Source organism: Miniopterus schreibersii, assembly GCF_964146895.1.
Source record: "Miniopterus schreibersii genome assembly, chromosome: 11".
Classification (NCBI taxonomy): Eukaryota; Metazoa; Chordata; class Mammalia; order Chiroptera; family Miniopteridae; genus Miniopterus; species Miniopterus schreibersii.
The window spans coordinates 69,526,767-69,542,922 of record NC_138111.1 but is presented as its reverse complement, the minus strand read 5'-3'; the positions used below and the strand labels follow the sequence as shown (position 1 = coordinate 69,542,922).

The 16,156-nt window shown below is 53.2% G+C and overlaps 1 protein-coding gene across 1 annotated transcript in view; it reads left to right on the top strand.

Moving 5' to 3' along the window:
• Positions 1-15,379, top strand: part of LOC308563601 (NUT family member 2G-like) — a gene marked incomplete at both ends in the record, with an annotated part of 40,555 nt that extends 25,176 nt beyond the window's left edge. Inside the window, 6 exons of the mRNA XM_081150802.1 lie at positions 10,658-11,375; positions 12,077-12,205; positions 12,700-12,839; positions 13,303-13,565; positions 13,943-14,059; positions 14,591-15,379. Of these exons, the coding sequence (XP_081006928.1) occupies positions 10,658-11,375; positions 12,077-12,205; positions 12,700-12,839; positions 13,303-13,565; positions 13,943-14,059; positions 14,591-15,379 (2,156 nt within the window). The remainder of the gene's footprint in view (positions 1-10,657; positions 11,376-12,076; positions 12,206-12,699; positions 12,840-13,302; positions 13,566-13,942; positions 14,060-14,590) is intronic.
• Positions 15,380-16,156: the final 777 nt, after the last annotated feature.

Sequence of the window (16,156 nt, the reverse complement as noted above, 5' to 3'; positions counted from 1 at the left end):
TACACCTCTTTCTGAGGGGGCCCCAGGCCCAGCACAGGTGGCGACCAGCATCAATTCGCAGCATGGCCTCTACCATGCACCTCCAGGCCCAGCACAGCCAGCCACTAACCATGGATCACTTTGTAGCTCCTACCAGGTGGCCACAGCCAGCACAGACAACAGCTGACCTTGGTCATCACTAGAGCTTGTCCTAAGAGGCCCCAGAACCCACACACCCCGTGCCAGCTTTGGAACACACCAGAGCCCTACCTGACTACCTCCACAAATCACACACTGAAAGGTGTTCATCACCACACCAGTAATGTAAGAAATTTTAGAGGGACTTCCTTAAGAAGGGGGGAAAAAAATGGAACACAAATATGAATAAAATGACAATAACTACATACCCATCAATAATTACTTTAAATGTAAATGGATTAAATGCTAGGGTGGCTGAACGGATAAGAAAACAAGACCTGTACATATGCTACCTACAAGAGACCAACTTCAGATCAAAAGACACACACAAACTGAAAATAAGGGGATGAAAAAATATATTTCTTGCAAATAGAATGAAAAAAAAAAGAAAAAACTAGCGTAGCAATACTTATATCAGAAACAATAAACTTTAAAACAAAGGCTACACCAACATACAAACAAGAACCCAGCAATTCTACCTCTGGGTATTTATCCAAAGAAACTCAAACCACTAATTTGAAAAGACACACTTATGTTCATTGCAGCATTATTTGCAATAATCAAGATATGGAAGAAACCTAAGTGTCCATCAATAGACAAATGGATAAAGAAGCTGTGGTGGAATATTAATATTACTCAGCCAAAAACAAAAAGAATAAAATCCTGCCATTTGTGACAAATGAATGGACCTAGAGGGCATTACACTAAGTCAAATAAATCAGACAGAGAAAAACAAATACCTTATGATTTCACTTATATGTGGAATCTAAAAACCAAAATAAACAAATAAGAGAAACAAACTCACAGATACAGAGAACATTTTGATGGTTGCCAGATTTAGGAGGGAGGGGGGAGATGGGTGAAAAAGGGGAAGGGATTAAGAAGTTGAAATTGCCATTACAGAAACAGTCACAGGAATGTAAAGTCCTGTGGAATAGGAATAAGGAATATGAAATATATTCCTTAAGGAATATGGAATATAGTCAATAATATTGTAAGGACTGCATATGGTGTCAGAATATATAAATGTCTACTCACCATGGTGTACACCTGAAACTAATATAACACTATGTCAACTGTAACTGAAAAGAATTTAAATTATCTAGATAAAAAAAAGAACAGAGGATTCCTTCTGTCCATGGAGACTTGGGGGAATGCAGGGTATGACATACACTCTAAAAAGAGATTGGCCCCAGAACAACCAGCTCCATCCAACCTCAGCCATTCCAGCAATTTCCATTCATTTTACCTGATGAGATATATATATATATATTTTTTTTTAATCCTCACCTGAGGATATTTTTCCATTGCTTTCCAAAGTGGGAGAGAAGGAGGAAGGGGGAAGAGGAAGAGAGAGAAATATCAATGTGAGAGAGATACATAGACTGGTTGCCTCCCTCATGCACCCCAACAGGGGGCAGGCAGTGAATTTGCAACCCAGGTATGTGTCCTTGACCAGGAATCAAACCTGCAACCCCTTGGTGCACTGATCAATGCTCTAACCACTCAGCCACACTGGACAAGGCCACCTGGTGAGATATTTTCAATGCTGATTCAATACTGAGATATTCCCGTTCCTCCCCACTAAAACTCGGTGTCTGTGACTTCCCTTTTCAAAAGCAAACCAAGCAAATAAAAAAAATAAGCCCAAAACAACTTTACCTTGTATACACTTTATACTGCATTTTTATTTAAAAAATAAAACATTTTAAAATATAAAAGCAGACCCAGCTCCATTCTGCCAACACCACACACTACAATCAGTACAACACACTGTCATTTTATTGGGGACAGCTCGTGAAGGGTACAGTGAGAGCCACTAGGACTCCACTTGTAGTGAGACAAGCAGTTATTTGGGCACTCAAGCAAGGGAGGTTGGCACATTCTGTTGTCAGGAGGATTCACCATGAGAGAGAAAGGCCAGAAGGAGACTTGCCATAAGGAAGGCAGGCCCAGAAATTCTGGGGTGGAATTAAGGGAGCCAGGAGGCAGCTGTGGGGTCAGCTGGTGGCTACGTTGATCACATGGTTCCCTCTGGTGGGTTTGAAGCTATACATGGAATAGAGAAAAAAGGGTTAGGCCATACTACCAGCAAAACAGGAAGCGGAAATGAGCCTAATCTCACTGTTAGAAGCATCCCCAGCCTTAGGAAAAGAAAGGAGAGCATGGCTAAAGGGTTTGGAAATGTCAGAGACAAGTATCTCCTCAGAGTAACACCCCCAGTCCTCCACAGGCCCAAAGCCTCCCCACCTCCATCCCTGTCACCTCACTGACCCCTAAAGTCCTTCCTATACCTAAGGATTGAAGTTTCCATGGAGATAGGTGGGTTGGGAACTACTGATAGACCTAGTTGAGATACCACCCTGGGGTAGATGGACCCAGGGACACAAGGCTCTGCAGACGTTCACCACCTCAACGCCATGTGAAGGGAGTCCTTGCCAACCAGTCGTACCCCAGAAGGGCCACAATACCTGTAGCTGCCCAGCTGATTCTCAGAGAGTTTGCCTTGGGGAACACTTGGCCAACTGACTTCCTGTCCAGGAAGCCCAAGACTTCCTGACTGCTGCCTGTCACACCAGCAACACACCTGTGAAGGTTCTGCTCTACAGGGCTATCTGTCTACCAGGCCCACCCATCTCGGGTCCCTGATGCCAGGACCGTACAAATGCTAAAGAAGTGTCCATCTGCCTAAGGAAAAGACACCCCTGCGCTCATCTGCATGAAGAGGGGCCAGAAATCACCAACATTTGAGGCAATTCTTTGGCCCTAAAAATGTGAACCGACCTGATTAAGAGCAATGCAATGATTTACAATGACCAGGGTCCATGCACACATACAAGGGCCCACAGCCCCAGATGCCTCGCTCACAATTCACACAGAGCCTCCCATACAGATGCCCGCCGATGCCTGGGAATTCTTTCACTAGTGGTGTGCTGGTGAATGCTCACTAACCCTGCCAGGGGGCCGCAGGGAACACTCTGTGTGGTGTGTACCTGGTATAAATATCCCCAGCATGACTCATTTCAAGCTACTCACCTGAAGTCACTGAACACCTAGCCCAGGAGAGAGGTGTGCCATCGACTATCCCAGGCTAGGATGAGCCACTTCCAGTGCACCCATCCCTTTTCATATGATATGTGCACACCATACACTTACACACTGGGTAGGACCTTCAACTCCCACCCCAGGCAGAGAACCTAAAAGGAACATATATATGAACATACACAAACATTTCCACCCTCACCTTCACTGAATATACACACAGACCACCTCTTACTACCTACTCCCAAACACCTCTAGAAACACCCTAGTATTCTCCAAAGAAATATGCTTTAAATATGCCTAACAACCCTATGAACAAACTGACAATCCACGCACCTGGTGATGGATATACACACAAACCAGTATGCATGCGCAACACACAGAAATATCTCCAGCAAACCACCTATGAAACAACTTCCGAATACCAGATTACCCCTAGCTAACGACTCAGCTCTCACATCCACAAACACTGACAACCATATCACACACACCACCGCCTACGAACAGATGCAAGTCTCCCACTCCCCTACATAAGCAAAGGAACCCGTCTCTCCATTATAGACACATGTGAGAAGGAAATCATCTTTTCTGTCAAAGGGATTAGGACAGGCCAAACTGAATAGATGCCCCCCTTACACCCCCCATTTCACCGTGGCAGCCCCCACTTGTACTCAGAGTATGTGCAGGCAATTGTCCAACCCAAGGGCCCGCTCCCCACGCGCGGTTTCCCAGTCAGGCTGTGGGCTTAGACTGGGAGGCCTCCCCCTGACCACAGGGCTGGCGCAGGGCGCTCGGGGCGGGCTCAGAGCCCAGGCGAGCCCCGGGGGTGCGCTCGCCGCCTGGCCCGGGAGCGCCGGCCCTTCTGCAGGAGCGAAGTGGCCTCGCCCATTACTTTCCATTCCTTGGTCTTTATTTGCCGCACGGTCGAAACCTATTCCCAACACACAAAATACTCAATTCCCGAAATATGTGAGCCTTAGAGGCCCCTACGGAAAACTACAAACACGTAGCTCCAGCAAATATCCCTCCAAACAGCGATGGCCCTCAAATACACACGGAACTCAACACGCACACAACTCTCCACAGGCCCCAAACACACGCACAAATACCCAGCACACGACAAATATGCAAATATCACCCTATACCCATGTCCCAATACACGTGCAATGCCACACGACCTGCACATGCACGACCCCACGCTCCCCACTCTCACCCACAACTCACTCCTCCGTCTCGCAGAACACAGTCAGTCCCACAGCCACTCACACACGCGCCCCCACATCAAGTCCCACAAACACGACCTGACACCAGCACCCAGCACCCACCTGTCCTGCACAACAGGCACCGACGTGCCCTCGGGAGAGTGAAACAGGCCCAGACAGCTGCTCAAAACCACCAAGGCAAATAGAGTCTGAACGCAGGGACACCGGACGGCCCGCAGGTGCCCGGCTCGCAGGCCCCGTCAGCCCCGCGGCGCCCCGCAGGCCCCGCCCCGCCCCCCGCACAGCCAGGTGCCCGCGGGGCCAGTTCCCGGGGTCACCTGAACACACACCCGGCACAGACAGCCCACAGGGCGAACAACAGCGAAGGGGGGACGCCTGAGGGGTGAAGAGCCCGCGCGCCCCTCACCTCCATGGTCACCTAACGGACTCTGCAGGCCGCCATGCCAGGCCCGGCGCCCGGCGCCCCGCGGGGCCAGGACAGCCGTTGGGACCCTAGGTGCGCGCAAGCGCATGCGCACCAACCACAGCCAACCGCCGCAACGGACGCTGGGAGCCGTTGCAGGACGGAGCCCCGCCCCCAGGGGGCGTGCCCCTGCGTCCTGGCGCGAGGCGCCCTGGGAAGGCCCAGGCGCCCCTGCAGGGGAGGAGAGAGGCGCAGGGCGGGGGCTCCTGGGAAGCTTCTAGGGCAGGTCCTGGCCCTCGGGAGCCTCCCTGACTCTCCGTCCTGCAAACCAGCGAGCGTGCAGCGAGCTCCTGCGATTTCAAAATTGCAAACGCGCAACCCGCGCGCTCAGCTGCCGCCCTCCTGGGTCTGGGAGGGGCGCGCCCAGAGCCCATGCCCTGCGCCGGGCGAGCGCCCCGGGCCCTCCGCGCTGCCTGTCCCTGGTGTCTAAGGAGGGGGCCTTCCTCCCGGCGAGTCTGGGGGTTCCACCCCACAGTTCTGGCCAAGAACTTTAGACCCGGGAAACGCTCGAGAGAGACTGCGCCTCACTCCGTCCCTGGAGGTTTTCCAGACGCACTCGCTGTGCGGGAGTGTTTGCCTGGGTGCATTTATTTAGGATGGGAGGCTTTTCAGTAAATGCTGATTCACAGGTGTTTCCATTGCAGAGCTGTGCTTATGACACCGATCCAGCCTTGACAGCCTGGCCAGTTTCCAGTGACACAGCAGGTAGCACGGGAACAATTTCTCCCTCCCCTCCCTCCTTTTTCATATTATATTGCAGAATTGCAGATGGCAATGGAACATGTATATGTAGTAGCAGAATCAGCTCCCTGACCTGAGTTTGTCATACGTTCCAAGGAAACAGAAATCATCTGACCCTCTTCCTGGTCATTTGCAGGAGCAGAGCGTTTCCACTCCACAGGATGATTCTGAAGACCGCTCACATCTAGCAACACTTACCTTCCCCAAGTGTACAGACTGAAACTGCACAAGACGCAAGCATGGCATCTCACCATCCCTCCGGTGCTGCGTGACTGGGAGTAAGATCAGCTGCCTTCTGATGCCGGTGTTCCATACCCAGAGGTGTCTTTTCTCAGATTTGATGTAGTGCAAAAATTATTGCAGTACTGGAACAAGATAATTTTTCCCCAATGCAATTTTTATATCACTGACCCTGAAAAGAGTCATTCAAATCCTGTCAGAGCCATGAGTGAGACACTTGTAAATAACTGGTGAACTGACTGGATAAGGGGAGGAAGCAGCAGGAGGCCTGCCTTTCCTGAGCGAGTGACTGAGCACAGTATTTTGCCTCACCATCCGTAATATGAAGCTATTGGTTGAAAATCATTTAAGGTTACCTCCATGATAAAAGCTTGAGTCTTGAGAAATATCTTCAAGCTGTTTATTTTTTTCAATCCCCACAGTAGTTTTTTGAAATAAAGTCTGCCATGATTTTGCTTGAATTGCTCTCACTTCATCTTCTTTTGAGTCAATTTTTCCTTGCAGGTGGCAAGAAACTTATTAAGCACCAACAGGAGGGTTTTTTAAGTGAATGTTCACATTGTGGAACTACCTTGTAAACCTCTCTTCTCTTCTCTAGCACCTGATCATCAGTAGGAATTCTGCTCCCACAGCACAGAGTGAAGATTGACTCCAAAGAGATTTGGTTGAAATTCTCCAAAGTTGTCACCCCTCATCTCCCTTGATCAGTTTCCTAACAATCCTTGCCTTTCACAAAACACAAATGCTTGTTCATTTTATTTTGACAGTGATAAACTGACATTTATACACAATGTGATATAGAAGTTTTTAAAGGAGTACTACCACCTGATTCATGTAAGGATAGGACCACATGCAATGATGAGCCTAGATTCCAGAGAGCAAGGGCATATGATGCAGCCAGGAAATTTGGAAACCAATGAGCAGGGCTTCTGGGCTCAGACTGGCAAGCTAGGACTTAGGTGGGTGCAGGTTTTTGTAAATAGGGATTAGACATGGTGGATAGAATCCTGGCTTTGTCTCAACGTGCACATCCACCTCATGTGTGGTGGAATTTTAACACCTAGGAAAACCAGGACCTTAAGCTCTTAAGCCCCGTTAACATGTGGGAGCAGAAGATTTTTTTGCCTTCTTGTCTCTTACTTCTCTCTTTAACTCCACTGAGCCTAGATGGTCAGTGCTGTATGATGCTCTCACAAATTCCATATCCTCCAAAGAACGTGCACATTTCACGTGTATATGCAATTGTGTTTTGTGATGAAGTCAAGTTGCACGCTTGAATCTCTTTACTGGAAGTTCTCCTTCTTTTAGAGGTGAGTAACTAATAATAGCAATAAGTTACTTGCTTGGTAGAGTTGCCACATAAAATACAGGATGCTTTAAATGAAAATTTCAGAAAACAGTGAACAAATTTACAGTAGAGGAATGTCCCAAATATTGCATCAAACATAATTATCCTAAAACTACTTCATTGTGTATCTTAAAATCGAATTCAATTGTGCGTTCATTATTTGCTAAACCTGGCCACCATTCTTTCACATACTTTGAATTTTAAGGGACTGTAGAACTTCTTGTTCTAAGAATCTAGCCTCCAGAAATAGAGAGGAGCCTCATTACCAGTACAAAGACAATCATTGTAGTATATATAAGTAATATTACGTATAAAATAAATATCTTGGAGCATATATTAATTTTTAACTGAAGGAAAAAGCTGAGAGTATTTTATAAATATGAAAATAGCATGCATTTGCTTTTAGTTGCATAATACACCTCTGGAAAGACTTAAAGGAAACAGATAACAGCATTGGAGTCCTGTGGGAAAGAAAACTGTGCTGCCAGGGGATGGAGGCAGGAGAAAGACTCATCACTGCATTTTCCATTTCACACAATTTGACTATGAACTATGCAAAGTCATTACTTGTTTAAAACATTACATTAAAATCATTCAAAAGGTACAAAATTAAACACTGAACAGCATAATACTGAGAAGCAGAAAGCAGTGATTCTGGTCTTGCCGTGCAGGCTACTGGCGCTGCCCTGATGGACCGGAGCAAAGGGCATCGTTGGTGAGGCTGGGCCGGCTGCAGCCTGCAGAGCCCCAGCGCTGGAGGGCACCTGGGGCACAGACCTGATTCCTTAAGAAGGACGTGCACACAGCACCCAACATGCTGGGTCTGCGGAGTGGGTCCTAATTTCAAACACTGGGTCCCCTGCGGCCATCAGTTCCCATTATTTCCTCAGGAGTATATTCTGAATTTTGTCCAGAAAGTGGAGCCTGTGCTGAGGTGAGCAGAGAGCCACGCGGGAAGCAGGTGGAGGGGCCCAAATCTAGGTGAATGGATCAAGAACTGAAATAAAGTCACATTGAGTAAAGCCTTTGTGCTGTGAATCTAAAACCGCCGGTGTGTAAATGGCCTAAAGAGACACACGCCAATCGTGTTGCCACGTAAAATCTGAAAGGAACTGCTGGTTCTTGCCTACCTGCCAGACCCTCCATGGAATGTCTCCCCTCCCTCCCCCACCCAGGCCCACCTGCCCCTGCCCCTCCCCCGCTGTAGAATGTCTGGGGTCCTACATTCTGCTGTTTAAATTCAAACCCTTCCTTCCACTGGATGCTGAGCATCTGTTGGAGCAGGTCACTCTCTGGATCCTGGACTTGACTTTTCTCTTTGTGGAGGCTGCTAGGCAGTGGTGGTCAGCACCCAAGCCTGTGGGGATGGCTTCAGTAGGAGGTAAGCCAATAGATTGAGGGGGGGTGTTTTAGACACTGAACTGTCCCTCAAAACTTGGAATTAAAATGTGACACTGCTGCTGGGGGAACACAGTTGGAACTGAAGTAGGGCAAAGAGAGAGCACTGGACCTCCAAGGACCTGTCACCCAGGGAGGCTGAGAGCCTGTGGAAACCTGTGACAGCCCTGGACAGGAGGGCTCCTCAGAGGTGGATAGGGGTGACTCCGGGGAAATGCCTGGGTGTGGAGAAGGGGCGGCAGCAGGCACATGGATTTTTCTAGAGGGGAGACAAGCCACTTGGACATGTGTGTGTGGAGGGAGTGGTGGGCTATGTCGTGGTGGTGGCACAGGGAGGGTCACGGGAAAGCCTAGTCCTCTGTGCTGTTCTTCAGGCTCCTGGAGCTTGCCCCACCATCTCTCTCTAAGGGATGCGAGCTGAGTGTGCTAGAGCCAATGGGGGCAGTGAGAAGAGGGGTCTTAGCCAGAAAGTTGTCCAGTGGGGCGGTCTGTGGCCAAGTCTACAATGAAATGACCTCCCCGAGGGCTGGGCTGGAAGGCCCTCCACCGGCTGCAGCCCAGGGCTCCTCCACTGCCTCCAGCCCAGAGCTCACTTCTCAGCTCAGGGAGCTGCTGCTTCTCTCGGATTCCGCAGGGGCAGGACAACGGGTAACTTCCACCAACATGGGGCTCGGTGCCCCCGAGTTGTCCCCAACTGTTCCCGCATTGTGGCAGCTCAGTTCTTCAGACCCACTTCCCCTTGTCGTGTATCTCAGGGCGCACCCCCTGCCGGGCCTTTTACCTTTGAGACGAGGGCTCTGCCCATAGTCCAGGTCCTGCTTCAGGGACACAAAACGGATGTGGAGCGTGGTTGGTTTCCCTTGGAAGGTCGGTGAAGGCGGGTCCCTTTTGAAAGGGGGCGAGGGGAGTAGCACAGAGGCAGGAAGGTGCTCCCCTGTGTCCTTAGTGAATGTCCAAGGACGCCTGTCCTGAGCAACTAGGGGCACGTGGTGTGTAGCTTGTTCCCCTGGACATGGGTCTGCTTGAGTGCCTCTGAGCGGGGATGTGTCCAGGCAATGTTGTCCCACTGTCACCGGGCTCACACCTGGTTCTTACTGCGCCTTCACTTTCCATTGTTGGGAGCTGGGAGGGGAAGGACCACAGACAGTCTGCAGTCCCTTGACCACTCTAACATGAAAGCAGCTGTGGAAGTTTCTGGAAACCTCTACCAACAGCCCCCCCTGCTCTTCATTCCCTGGCCCTTCTCCAACTCTCTGCAGCCATTGCTGGCTGTGAAATGACAGAATCTCAGGGACACAGGCCTACCTCACAGAAACCTCTCCTGGGAACAGGGCTCCTGAGGGCGGCCCTGAGTCTGAGCGCTGGGGCCGGAGTGGAAGAACCTGGCCCATGTTAAGTGGTCACTGCTCTTGGCTCTGACACACAGGTGCCTGCTGGGCTGGGGTGTTCAAGGCTTAGGTCAGGGTGCCCGGGGCCTTCCTGTGCAGGGACAGCTATTACTCAAGCATTTCTGTGCTGTTGTGTAAGACCGGGGGGAAGAGAGTGATGTACATCGAGGAAAGGGAAGACTGGGGAGGTGGGGCCCGAATATTCCAGACACCACCTGTCCTCAAAGGCCCTTTGGGGGCCTAGAACTTACCTTGGACTGACCCTACTGCCAGTGTAGGGTCATTTCCCACAGGGTGGATTTCTGCCCAGTGCCATGTCTTAGGGGACAGTCTCTGAGGCTGGCAGGGCCGGGTGCCCGGGAGTCCTTAGGTAGGCTCTCAGTCAGCGCTGGCTGGGCTGATCCTTCTCACAGACAGTGGTCAGGGAGCAGGCTCTCCAGGGGCACAATTCTCACCTGGAGGTCAGAGCATGACAGTGACTTGAGGACACTTGCAAACTCCACAGTTTGCCCCATCCAAATGGCCCTCGTGTTGAGACTCACTGCTCTGATTCCCGGTGGCTAAAGGGGACCCAGAGCGCTTCAGTCCCGTTGGCTGGCTCTCCTGCTCCATTCACCCATCTCCTTTGTCTCAACAGCATCTGCAGTGCGGGGAGCGGATGTGCCCCTGAACCCTGGCGCCTCCACCACTCCTTTCACAGCACAGGCCTTTCCTGTGCCCAGTACTGGCCCTGCACACAGGCCATCTTGGGAGCAACATCTGCAGTCACTCACGACCCTGTCGTTCCCTCCTGGCCGCCCCTCGGTGCTGCCGGCTTTGCCCAGGGCACCTCTGGTGGCAGGAGACGCTGGCCAACGCCCAGTTGGGACTGGGACTTACAACATTGTGGGCCAGGTCAGGTCAGAAGGGGGCCGACCACAGCCTCCCCAGACTCAGACCATTGTCCTGACTCAGGCCCCCCCCAACTGGAATGTGCCAGGGGCAATCTGTGGGGGTGCTGTGTGTCCTGCACCCCTCTTCTTGGAAGCCTCTGCAGTGGAGACAATTATGCCCACCTCTGCTTTTGGGGGCACCCAGGCCAGGGAGGGAGGCTGGCGTCCCAGCCTTCCAGCTCAAGCTCCACCACCAGCTGCCCAGCTGGCCCCCATCGTGACCTCGGTGAACCCTGGGGCACGGCCACATGGGGTTTCCAGGGAGGGTGGCCTGGCCACCTCCCGGCCCAAGGCCTCGCAGGATGACTCCTGTAACCCCAATAGTGTGTATAAAAATTTCCGACGTTGGCAGCGCTTCAAGGCCCTGGCCCGGAGGCACCTTCCCCAGAGTCCTGATGCGGAAGCTCTTTCCTGCTTTCTCATGTGAGTGCCCTGGGCAGGGCGCAGGGCTCACCTGGAGCTCTCACCTCAGAGGAACGTGGGAGGGGCATGCAGGCTGGCTGACCCCGGGATACTGGCAGGAGGGTCTGAGGGTGGTGTCCATGCTCTGAGAAGGCACATTCTTTGTAACACGCATCACACATTCTCCCATTTATGACACCTTCACATACTTTATTGCAACTGACCTCACCACCCTGAGTCCAGATTCTCCTATCACTACAGTTATGACCATGGGAGGCATTTCCTTTGGCACCCTCAGGTCCCTCATAAAAAGGTGACAATTCTACCTAATTCAGAGAACTATAGAGAAGACTCCTTGGTCTAGCCTATGTTAATCTGTGAAGTGCTAGCAGATTGCTTGGCACATGCCATGTCTCACTGATGGCAGTGATCATGTTATGGATGGGCAACCTTGAAGAGCGAGAGAGCTCCCAAAGCCAAAGTGTCCCAGCTATAGGGTGGGAGTGGACGGTCAGCCTCGAGTCCAGGTTCATGGCTGGCGCAAATGTGAGGCAGTAACCACAGTAGCCGGGAAAGCCTGTCTTTCACACACAGACGCCTCCCCCTCCCCGGCCAGCGCTCAGTCATGCTGGGAGGGCTGGGGACATGTGCTCCTCAGAGCTGGGGTGGTCAGGCGGGTGGAGGGCAGGCTGTAGCCCCGGACTGACCCTGAGGTATTACAGCCCAGTGCTCCGGTCCTTGTCCCGCCTGAAGCCCACCATGACGCTGGAGGAGGGAATGTGGCGGGCCATGCATGAGTGGCAGTGCAAAAGCAACTTTGACCGGATGATCTATTACGAGATGGCAGACAAGTGAGTCAGGGGCCTTGTTCCCAACAGCTGTGGGCAGGGGAGCTGACTGCAGTGGGTGGTGGGCCCACTGCAGGGCAGGGTCCAGCTGTGATGATGCTCCTCAGAGAGGGTGCTGGGCGGAGGGCTGGCGGCCAGCACACGGTCCTCCCAGCCCAGAGGCCCTTCTCCTCTGGAAGGCTCTCCCTCACCTTCAGAGCGTGGGTGCTTCTGTCCTACCTCCCCCGCGAGCTCCACCCTCCTCTGATCTTGACCCTCCCTTGGCTGGACATGAAGGCCCAAGACAGGCTGGGGCGAAGGTGCCCAGCCCAGTGGGGTCAGACTCTACCCAGAGGGGCTGTGCAGGGCATGTGCCCCGCCAGCCCGCCTCCTGCGTCCTCGGTGGCCTGGCCCTGACAGCCCCAAGGCCCTGGCTCTCCCCTCCCTCCATCAGCTGTTGCCTGTGATGGGCCCCGGCGGCCTCCTTCTCAGCTCAGCCCGTGCCCCTCACCCCCCAGGTTCATGGAGTTCGAGGCGCAGGAGGAAATGCAGTTTCAGAAGTTGCAGTTAAAGAAGGGGGTGCAGGGCCAGCCTCCTCCAGCCCCACCAAGGCCTGATCCTCAAGTGCCCCCAGCCTCAGTGGTGGGCCCACAGCCAGGTACGCCAGCAGGATCCCACAGGACCCCTGGCCAAAGCAACAGAGCCTAGGGCAGGCCCCTTCCCCACCCACATCTGTCCTTTTCCTTCAAGGGGGCTCCGGTCTTTCAACTGAAACAGCCCTGAGAGCCAGAGCCTTAGCCGCCCTTTGTCACCATGGGGTCTGGACCTGGTCAACTTTCTTAACCCCTCTCCCACCTCCCTGTCAGAGGACCCAACAGAAAGTCTGCTGAGAGGCGGGCTGGGTGGCGGGCCCCTTGGAGAATCGGTGGCTCCACATGTCTTCAGACAGGACTCTCTTGGATGCTCCCTTCTGCTCTCTCCCCTCACACGGTCACATGGCTTCAGGTGGTCCTGACCCAGACACACCTGTGTGAATGCCCCCAAACACTGCCCTCACCATCAAGTGCTCAGAAGGTGGAAGCCTTATCCCCTCACCCCCCTCCTCTTCCCTCTCTGCCCAGCTCCCACTCCCAGGAAGGCTGCACCCATGGCCCAGCGAGCCCACACACACAAGAGGCCCCAGGAGACGGAGTCACCCAATGGGATCCCCCCCGCGGCCGTGCAGGAGTACATGGACCTCATGGACGAGCTGCTGGGGCTGGGCCACTCAGCCGCAGGGGAGCCAGGTGGAGAATGGGAGGATGGAGGAAAGGACCTGCTGCCGGACAAGGGTCTCCTGAGCTACCTGGACCAGCTGTGCTCCCAGCAAGACTTCGTCGCCAAGGTGGGCTGGCTCTGAGCTCTGGGGTCTATAGGATTCTGGAGGGTGGACTCCAGCACCCAGGGCCTGAGGTCTCTTCTTTGTTCCTGAGCTTGGTGCGTGAGTGTGTGTGTCTGTGTGTCTGTGTGTGTGCTCTGTGTGGTGTGTGCTATCTGTGTGTATGTGGTTGTGCCCTTGTCTTTGCATGTAAGCGGGTGTGTGTGTCTGCCTGTGTGTCTGTATGTGTGTCTGTGTGTGGCTGATGACTGTGATGGAGTAAAACACCCACTGTGTGCAGGAGGATGGGGTCGGTCTTTGCTTTCTCGATTGTCCTCCAGGTCCTGCTGATTCACAGGTTACTCCCTGCCAAGGGTGCTCACTGCTTCTTCCTTCTGTCTCAGGTGGAGGCAGTCATTCACCCTGGATTCGTAAAACAGTTGCTTTCCCCGGACACACGGCAGGATCCGTTGGCCCTAACTGAGGAGCTGGAGCAGGAGGAAGGACTGACTCCTTCCCAGGTGAGCCAGGGGAGGGCGGGACCCCAGGTGAGTTGGAGGAAAGGACAGGCCCTAGGTGATGGAGGGACCCCAAGTGAGTCAGAGGAGGACAGGCCCTAGGGGAGTTAGGGACTCCAGGTAGTTCAGGAGTGGGGGGACCCCAGGTGAGCCATGGGGAGGAGCACCCAGGTAAAGCAGAGCTGGGAACAACCCAGAACAGGGGCACACAGGACTCTGTCCACCCCGTTTCTGCCTGTAGGCACGGCCTGCCACGGGACCAGCCCTGGGGTGGGTGCAATGCAGGACCACAAGAGGAGGGGACTATGGAGAGAAGAGGGTGACAGGAAGGAGAGGGTGGAAGGGAAAGGGAGGGAAGGACACATAGCTGGGAATATGGCCCGGGGGACAGCAGGAGAGCCACATGTCTGTTTTGGATTTGAGTCACAGTGTCACTCTGGTCCCCTTCCCCCCAATCCCACTGTCCCATCACCCACGCTCCTCCTCCTCACACACGCATGTGAGGAGCCAGTCACTGTCCCTCTCTTCCCCCAGCTGGTAGAGAAGCGACTCCTGGCATCGGGGGAGCAGGAGGGTGGGCAGGCACCCCCGAGTCACGGTGCTCCCCTGTTGGACTCAAGTCCTTCTGAGTCTGCAGCCGGCCAAGATGCCCAGAGGCTTGACCACAGCCCCCAGCTCGGGGTCAGTGACAAAGCCTGCCCACCAGATACTGACTTCAAGGACCGTCAAAGTCACTGCCGAGCAGAGGCCCACCCATCCAGGCCCAAGGCGTTTGCTGTCTCTTCAGGACGTCAGGAGTACCCACCACTCTTTGCTCGAGGCACCCCCTCTCCTCCCCAGGGTCACGGGCAGGCTTACTCTGGACTGGGACCCAGGGACGCCTCCATTCCCAGAGAGACCTCTCTTGTTACCGAGACTCTGGGGCCAGTGGGCAGGTCCAGTGAGGATGAGGAGGACCTCCCTAGCCTGGCCTTCCTCTTGGGCTCTCCTAATAGCCTGCTGCCCTGTGGGCTCTCTCTGAGCCCTGTCCCTGCCTCAGGCCTTGCCTGCCCTGGAGGTCGGGGGCCCCGGGGAGCTGCCCAGTCCCAGTTCTTTCAGACACTAGGGCTCACGCGAGCTTCACCTCCAGTTTCCAAGTCTCGGAAGCGAGCTCTGGGTGGAGGCTCAGCCCGTGCTGAGAAGACCCCCCTGCCAGGGGCCAGCCTTGGGGTCTGCGGGAGGCCAACATTGGCTCTGGAGCTGGTTTGCTCCTCACAGCCTCAAAAGAGAAAGTGTGATCAATCTGTCACAGGGAGTTGGAAGAAACGGCACTGCAGCCAGTAGGGAGCAGTGGGGTGTCCCTTCAGCTGCCATCCCCCCAAGGAGCCCAGACTAAATATGACCTGGCTGTTCTCCAGAGGAGCCAAGGGCTCCTTCTCATCCCAGAGCTGATCCTGGCTGTTCTACTGACATGGGAGGGTGGGAGGCAGGGAGGGTGGGCAGGACCATTAAGGTGGGGGTGGGCCTGGAGGTGGGGGTAGGACCAGCACCTTTAGGATATTGTGTGTCAGTTATGAATAAAGATGGTTTTGTTGAGAAATACTCTGGTGGCCAGTGTCTCCATACTTGGGTCTGTGCTGCTCCCTACTCCAAGAAGAAAGGTAGTGGGAGGTCACAAGTGCTATGGATCCATAGGTGAACCTCCAGTTCCTCTGTCCAGATTGACAGGAATCCCTTCCAATTGCTCATGGGAGAACACAGCTCTCTAATCCCCAGGGAACCCTCCCATCACACCTATTCCCAAAGCCAAATTGGGTGAGGGGCCTCCTGGGGCCTCCTAGTGTCATCTGTACTCTGAATCCTCTAGAGATGGGGAGCTCCTTTTGAGACTTTCAGCCCTTTGGTCCATTAACCAGTTTTATAGAAAGCTTTTCTCTGTGTCCCTGAAGCTGTCAGATAACAATGCTTGGAAATCCTCAGTTCTACCAAGACTACTCTACCTAGGAAGGTTAACATTTAGAATCAAAGGAGAGATAAAGAACTGGTTTAAATGCTCCAATCAAAAGACACAGGGTGGCCCTGCCTGGTGTGGCTCAGTTGGTTGGGAGTTGTCCTGGATAC